The sequence below is a fragment of the Euphorbia lathyris genome, chromosome 2, assembly GCF_963576675.1.
Source record: "Euphorbia lathyris chromosome 2, ddEupLath1.1, whole genome shotgun sequence".
Classification (NCBI taxonomy): Eukaryota; Viridiplantae; Streptophyta; class Magnoliopsida; order Malpighiales; family Euphorbiaceae; genus Euphorbia; species Euphorbia lathyris.
Genome location: NC_088911.1, coordinates 137996695 through 138005041, shown reverse-complemented (window position 1 = coordinate 138005041; position 8347 = coordinate 137996695). Strand labels below are relative to the sequence as shown.

At 34.0% G+C, this 8347-nt stretch overlaps 1 protein-coding gene across 1 annotated transcript; it reads right to left on the bottom strand.

Moving 5' to 3' along the window:
• Nucleotides 1-314: 314 nt before the first annotated feature.
• On the bottom strand, nucleotides 315-6870 carry LOC136217037 (prefoldin subunit 3). The gene is made up of 6 exons (XM_066003608.1): nucleotides 6606-6870; nucleotides 6443-6500; nucleotides 5532-5603; nucleotides 1026-1145; nucleotides 837-938; nucleotides 315-711 (listed from the first exon to the last, which is right to left on the bottom strand). Exons 1-6 carry the CDS (start codon nucleotides 6731-6733, stop codon nucleotides 628-630), a joined length of 564 nt encoding a protein of 187 aa, XP_065859680.1. The 5' UTR covers nucleotides 6734-6870; the 3' UTR covers nucleotides 315-627.
• Nucleotides 6871-8347: the final 1477 nt, after the last annotated feature.

Here is an 8347-nt window from a genome sequence, read left to right as displayed (position 1 = left end):
CCAACATCAACCCTCCTTTTTAGGAAGGATAAGATGCTTACATTAGCAAAGACCCCTTAATCTCACTTTAAACTTTTCCTAATCACATCTTTGTCACATATGAACTTTCTTTAGGTCCCATCATTTCCACTAAACTCAATTTTTCAAATTTTAAAACCATAGATTACTGCTAATAAATTGACTGAAAACACAACACTACATTGCACAAAACTGAAACGAAATCGGATACCGGGAAATGTTATTTCTAAGAAAATTTAGTTAGGAAAAACGGTAATGGAAACAGAAAAAAAAAAAACCAGGAGTGGAAACGGAAAGAGACACGAAACACGGATACGCTAGTGAAGAAGAGTTTCCGTGCTACATAGAACTTGATCAAAACTGTTTTTGAACATAAATAACAGTTTTACACAATCAAAATCAAGGCATCAAACGGGAGGAGGATAATATCACAAGCATATCTAGCACAACAGAGGACCTAAAATTAACTGAAACTTCAGAGTTGCGTTCCAAAAAATACAAGACAAACCCAATCAGACATAAATAAACAATGAGAGGTTAGGCCGATACTCTACACGGGTATTCATGTGATTGGTCGCGTCTAAATCGGAGTTTCAATCAGCTTTTTTTTCACGCCTCCGTAGGAACAGCAGTCACAGCTTGTCGCAATCTTCGCTGGTGAACGTCCCAATTATACACCCGAGCAATAGTGACCTGAAGAATAGCAGTTGGCATGGTAAAGAAATGCATGTTTTTCTTCGGGTAAATACAATAAATCGATCACTTTTCGGGAGCTTTTCGAGTTTCATGATTTCAGATTAGGACTTAATTAGTAGTACCTGTGTTATTGTGACTTGATCCCTCAAGAATTGTAAATCAGCTACAAGAACTTCCAAGCTAGCCTTAGCATTATCTAAATTCTTTTGTAGAAGAGCGGTGGCCTGCAACGTAATATTACCGACGATTGCATTGTTAACACGAAATTAGAGGTTTTCTAACAACTTTTAAAGGAAAAGGTGCAAGCAAACCTCTTCACATGAATATTCCAACATGACGTTTGCTCCCAGCCATAAACATACTGAGTCGGTGTCTTCAATGCAAGCTCGCGAATATATGCCTTCGGAGACTTCAAAATCAGCAAGAAGTGACTGAAAGAGAAAATTCAGAGTCAAAATGAAGATCTAACCGATGAAATTAACATCATCCCAGTTAATCAACAGAAAATATGAAAACTAATTCACATCCTCCGTCAAAATACTGGTGCATCAAAGGAATATACCATCAATTAGTTCTAGGTAATTTATAAGCCACCCAGTCCTTGCTGCCTCGAGAGTAGCACGATGCAGACACATTTGAACAATCTAGTTGATGGCATAAGTTTCTAATATAATTTTGAGCTACCATGGTTTGCCTTTGAACTTATATAATCTATGACTGGATTTTACTATTTTATGTTTGACATTTAAGTTGCACGGACACAGAAACTGACATGGAAAGGAAACGGACAACAGGAAACATTATTTCTAAAAACATATAGCTAGGTAATGGTAATGGAAATGGAAAACAAACGGAAACAGAAATGGACACGAGACGTGGAAACGCTAGTGACGAAGAGTTTCCGGACAACATATACAACCATAGCCTGCTAAACTTGTCCAAAGAAGTTAATGACCCCTTCAGCTTTGAAGACGGCTCATTAACCCCTTGAAGTTGTTTAAAATAACATGATTAACTCCCAAAGTCCTACGTGGCAGAGGAAGTAGGAGATTTGGACAAGTTGAAGCAAGCATAACTTTAAGCAAGTTCAGGCAGCCAAATAGGTACACTTTAAGCAAGTTCAAGGGACCAAATAGGTCAAATTAAGCAAGTTCAGGGGCCAATAGGCTACTTTAAGCAAGTTTAAGGAGTTAAATGGTCGTTCTCAAAGTTGGGGGGCCAACTTGGAGGGTCTGTGTATGCATTAAGGCTTAATTTTAATTTAAAGAAAATTTAAAACTTATGCATAAGATTCTTCTGACATATAGAAAATATATAAATATAAAATGAGGAACATGAAATGGGGATACATACACTGACACATCGCCAACCCAAATCAAACAAGACTGTTTCTCTTATGAAACAAGCATTATTGGCCACAAATATTCAATATTATGGTCAATGTATGGACTCTAAAAAGTATTTGATTCTCTTTGACTTAGGAAGAGATAGGATTTCTGATAGGAAATAATGATTTGATGTGAGGATAAAGTACAGATTTGCTCAACTGAAACAAAAAAAAAAAATACAGTTGAACTTGTCATATAGAAATGAAATATGAGGTGTTCATCAGGGTCCATACAGTTGAAATTGTGATGATCATTATAAATGTCATTTTCAAATAGAGTCTAGACTAGTTTTGATATAACATAAGGCCAGTAATAAGGCCAAGCAAACATTGGTCCCAGTTAAGATTCCATGTACTCTAAAGTCCAAATAATTAATGCAAGAGAGCAGCTTTCCTTGGGCAACAATGAGACCAGACTACAGGTGAAACTTTATTATACACCCAACATACAACGTCATCTATGAAGCACCGATACTTCTCGGAGGTCAACGTACGCGTATCCGATACTCTGAGTGACGGTGGGATACGTACGGGACACGGCTGGGAATTATCCCCTTTTTTCTTTTCTTTTTTAAATTAGGGGATATGAAGGGATACGCCGGGATACTTCGGGAACACTTTAGGGGTTTTTCTAAAAAAACTTTGAAAGTATAAGGGTTTTAAAAAAAAAACTCTGAAAGTATAAGGATGACAATTAAATCAACCCCATCCCATTAAGTATATACAGGTACAAAAATTGAAATTCCTAAATCAATTAGTCTTCTTCTCTCTTTTGTAATTCTTCTCTCTTTTGTGCGAACAATCTCCCGGTTCGCATAACCTGCTCTTCTGGTCGACTTCGACTTCTTCGATTTGGTCGACTTCTTCTGTCCAAATTCATCATCGTTCTGCGACTCGACTCTACTTCTGCGACTCAACTCTACTTCTGCGACTACTCTATTTTTACTTGTGGTTTTATAATGACTTTATGAATATGATTTGTGATTTATATATTTATGTATCTTTTGAATTTTCCATTATAAATGATATATGTATTATTAATTATATATAAAATTTGCTGTATCCCTGCCGTACCCGTATCTCATATTTTTTAGAAATGCCGTTTTTCGTACCCCTACGCGTACCCGTATCGGCGCTTCATAGCACGTCATCCATGCGCCTGATCAATAATTTGATGTCACGTCGTCATGTAGTTCAGGGTCCAGAGTTTATAATTTAGGGTCTGAAATTTTATATAAATAAGGGATAAGGCCGAATTTAAACCTAAAAAAATGCCAACGAAAGTGCAGATTTAGCCTTAACGTACGAAATGGTGCAAATTTAACCGTAACGTTTATAAGCAAGATCAATTTCAGCCCTACATTACTGAAAATTTGAAAAGACCGATTGACTATTATTGAATTGTTACTCAGACTTCCGAACATCAATTATGTCTAAGATATTTAGTGTGTTACTAACACAATTACAAAAAACCTGTTAAAAAAACTAACAACTAAGCCAGCCACATAAATTAATCAGAATTTTTTTTGTCAAAGTGTCTAAAATATTTACAGTGTTACAAATATAATTACAAATAACCAACCAAAAATGTATGTAACTGATTCAGTTTATCGACATACTTGTTTAGAATGTCCGATATGACAATTAAATAACAGTCTAACCAGTCTTTTTCAAATTTTCAGTAAGATTGATCTTGTTTGGAAACGTTAGGGTTAAATTTATACCATTTCATACCTTAGGGTTAAATTTGTACCATTTCTCATGTTAGGGCTAAATCTACACCTCCCTTAAAATGTTAAGGTTAAATTTGGCCATTATCCATATAATAATTAACTAAAATATATATAATTAATTACACAACATTAATATTTTATTGGTCAAGATGTAACAGGCACACAAATAATGTGGTGTGCCGGACATATAGAAGAATTTCTCCACACAGAGACATACAACTCAAGATTTATAATGCATGCAACACTAGTCAACGTGCAGAAAAATTGCCAAAATTCAACATTTAGTAACTCAAAAATTTCAATTGGATTCAATGCATCGCTACTGAAATAGTCCGGGTATGTCTAAGAGAGAGGGGGGGCTGTGGCTGAGAAGAAAACTCCGTGAACAAAAAATTGTCAACTTCAACATTTCAATTAGTACTGTATCATAGTAAATATGTGGGGTAAATGTAATTGTGCAGGAGAGAGAAGTCATAAAGAAAACAATTTTGAAGCATATGTAAGCTATGTTCACAAACACGGACATGGACAGAAAAATGTTGTTTCTAAAACATAACCTTCATACAGTAGCCTTCAAATGAAAATGGACAAGGACACCAAACAGACTCGGACACGGACACGAAACTTATAATGCTACTAAAGAGGAGTGTCCGTGCAACATAGTATCTAAGAAACAAGAACTAGGAAAAGTTCAACACAACTGCATCTCATCACATACTAAGTGAAAACCTAGATTGATAGCTATTTAACTTTTTTTTTTTCATTTTATTCAGAACTAAGGCTCTTAATGAATGAGATCCTACATATGAAACTTCATACTGAGAACTAAGAAGATTCCAACATCTCTGCATCTCATCACATACTAAGTGAAAACCTAGATAGAATAGCTATTTTATATTTTTCTCATTTATTCAGAACAAGGGCTAGAGGGCGAGCCTTGGCGCAACGGTAAACGTTGTTGTCGTGTGACCGAGAGGTCACGGGTTCGAGTCTTAGGAGCGGTCTCTTGCCAAGAAATTGGCAGGGGAAGGCTTGCCCCTAGTACACCCTTGTGGTGGGACCCCTCCCCGGACCCTCGCTTAGCGGGGACGCGTAGTGCACCGGGCCGCCCTTATTCAGAACAAGGGCTCTTAATGAATGAGATCCTACATATCGAACTTCATATAGAGACCTTATAGAATAAGCTAACAAGGAAAGCTCACTAGAGTGTAAATAGAGGATCTAACAAACTTGTTAAGAATGTTGAGATAAATTGGTCTGGACAGCAGGTAGCATGAAAGATTGGTATGGTGTGATTATAGAGCTGATATATCAATTCCAATTTCCAAATAATGGAATTTCAAATAAAAAGATTAACTATCACAATGAACTCTTTCTAAGCAGAGATATCACTCCTAAAGGAAGATGCTCAATTTATTGAACCCTAACTTGAAGGCACAAAACCATCAATCAATTTCAAGAATTGGAATTGAAATCCAAAGTTTACTAGCAACTGATAACAATAGAAAAAATATGAGACACAACTACTCATGTTGGATGAATGCATCTAATTATGAAGCTGTAACAACCAGATCAAAGTCTACATAAGATATTGCTGGTTCTCAAATTCATTAAAGCGTGCAAGGACAAGATTTGCTTGACAAATTCATTACCAAAAGCTTGGCATAACATAAGATGAATAATATGCAAGAACGAACCTCACCAGTACCCTTCTTGGCCTGCAAAGTTGCGACAATGTCTAAGCACTTCTCAATATCAGGGATCTTTGCCTGAAATTCATAATAAATGAAGAATGTAAGTAAAAATCATTGGGAATCATACAAAGCGATATGCAATGAAAAAACCCGATTTGACTTCAGCGTGAAGCCAAACTTGAGTCCAACTCAGTGGAAAGTGCTTCAAAAACATCACAACAACTGTGTTTACATAGTCCCACAAATTAATAAGCACAGATGAACGTTCATTGTACTGTAAGATACTGTAAAAAGTGAACGCTTTCAAGAGAATCCTGGTTGAAGCTCAAACTTTATAAGGACATATTCAAATGTGACATTGTAATTGTAAGGAATTTGACGGTTGTTGATTATAATAAATATGACATTCTAAAAAAAGAAAATTAATGCAATCATAAGAACAAGAGATTTACTGTGGTTCGGCTTTTTTTGCTTACATTCACTGGCAATGGCCAAGGAGTAAGGAAATCTCATTCTTTATCCAAGTCTCTCACTCTCGAATCCCATGACACAGGATTACACCCAAAAGCTCAAACATATACATATTCTAAACTCCAAATCCAAAACTATCAGCACAAATAAATAAAAGAAACAACTCATGCTTATATAGGCCTAAAAGTATAAAGAACGTTTCAATTTCTATTCTAATTAGGAAAACAAAACTAAATAGCATTCTAGACATACCTTAACAGATCTAGCAATTTTATCTATTTAAGCTTCAATGGAGCATAGAAAAGAATGATTGATTTGACAAAGAAAAGACACACTTGACAAATTACTGAACCCCAGTATTCGATAATCCAGTGATCCAACTCAAATACATGAACTAACAATGTAAAAATGGAAACAATGTGAAGTTGAAGTACTATAACTACCTGAAGATCCCTCTGCTGCGCAAGAAGTTTCATCTCGACCAATTTATATTGCTGAAGTCTGCAGCATAAGATATCACACACCACATCAAACAAAATAAAATGAAGATTGCAATTAGAATTAGAACACAAAAAACAAGGAATCAAAATGAAGGAGAAGGAGTACCTTTCTTGAAGAAAGGAAAGGGAAGAATTGACATCGAGTCCAGATTGGGTGAGATAGGTTTGAACATCTTCTACAAATTGAGCTGCCGGTATTCCTCTTCTCTCCGTTGTCGTTGAAGAAGACGCCATTTTCTTCTGAATCAAAGACGAAGACAACGGAAACACGGAGAGTGAGAGGGTTTTTGATGCTCGGAGCTTTTACTTGCTGGTTACAGTCTGGGAAGACTTGCTGCAACAAAGGAAGCAAGAACTAGGAACTAGGAAGAGAAGAGGGCGACTACAATCAGGTATTACGACGTCGTTTTATTCTCGTATATACTGTAACTTGCAGGCCTGAAAGTATATGGGCCGGTAAATTTCAAGCCCACAGTGTTATGATCCATTTTGGTAAATTTATAGAGAAATGCAGTATTTCAAAATTATTTACATTTGAATTATGTCAAACAAAAAGTAAATTATTATTTTTATGATTAATAAATTAGGTTTTAGAATTAATTTTCAGTGTTTAAAATATATTTTTTAGAGTTTAAGATTTATAAATTAGAGTTTAAAAATATACTTTTATTTATAATATGTAGAAAATAAATTTACATTTTTAAATATTATAAAATTGAGAATTAAATTTTATAATATGATTTAATTAAATTTTTTATAACTAACTATAATTTTCGATTATCTTTTTTCGAAAAATTTATAAAAATTTCCCTTTTATATATTTAAAAGTATGCTAAAGTAAACAAAAAGAATTTGTGTTATCGATTTAAATATAATAATCATATGAATTTGATTACTAACGTATCATGTTAATTTTGATGATATGGAATGTTGATTTATTGACTTTGTTAACGTGCCAATATTAAATGTTTTTTATATATTTTCTTTTATAATGGGATGAGTTCAAACTTATAACCTTCTAAATGAGAGGTGTACCAATTGAACTATGCTCTTTTAGTTGTTAATATTAAATGTTGAGTTTCGATGACATGATATATTGCTTGATGATATGACATGTCTTGATGACGTGGTAAATGACGTTAGTTACATTCATTTTTTCACTAACCGTATAAAGCACATGTCATCTTTTACAAATAAAAATGATTTAGGGTCCATTTGGTATGTTGTAATGTAATCAAATGTGTAATGTAATGGAATGGAATAATGATTCCATTACCATGTTTATTGATAAATTTTAATAAAATTGATGAAGTGCAATTATCATTACAATACACATTATCATTACAATACACATGTTTATTTAGTTAAATACAATTTTATGTTTTTCACGTTTTTCTAATTTTTTTCGTTTTTCACATTTTTCTGTTTTCCTTTTTTTTGTGTTTTATGTTTTCCCATTTTTTTCATTTTTTGTTTTTTCCTGTTTTTCTGTTGTTTTCTTCGTTTTTGCTCTTTTCCGTTTTTCTCATTTCTCATTTTTCGTGGTTTTCATGTTTTTTTCGCTTTTTCCGTTTTCCGATTTTCACTCTTTTTTTCTCATTTTCGGGTTTTTCACATTTTTGTCTTCTCGGTTTTTATGTTTTCATTTTCATATTTTGTCATTAGTAATAAAAAAATACAATGGCTAATCGTAATGGGGATTCATGCCTCTTTTGTTAATAATGCCTATTACATAAATTTACAAAGAAATAATAAGTATGTATTTGTGATTCCATTACGACAAAAATGATATGACTAACTAAACATGGTAATGAGTCTCCATTGTAACGGGCATTCCATTACAAGTAC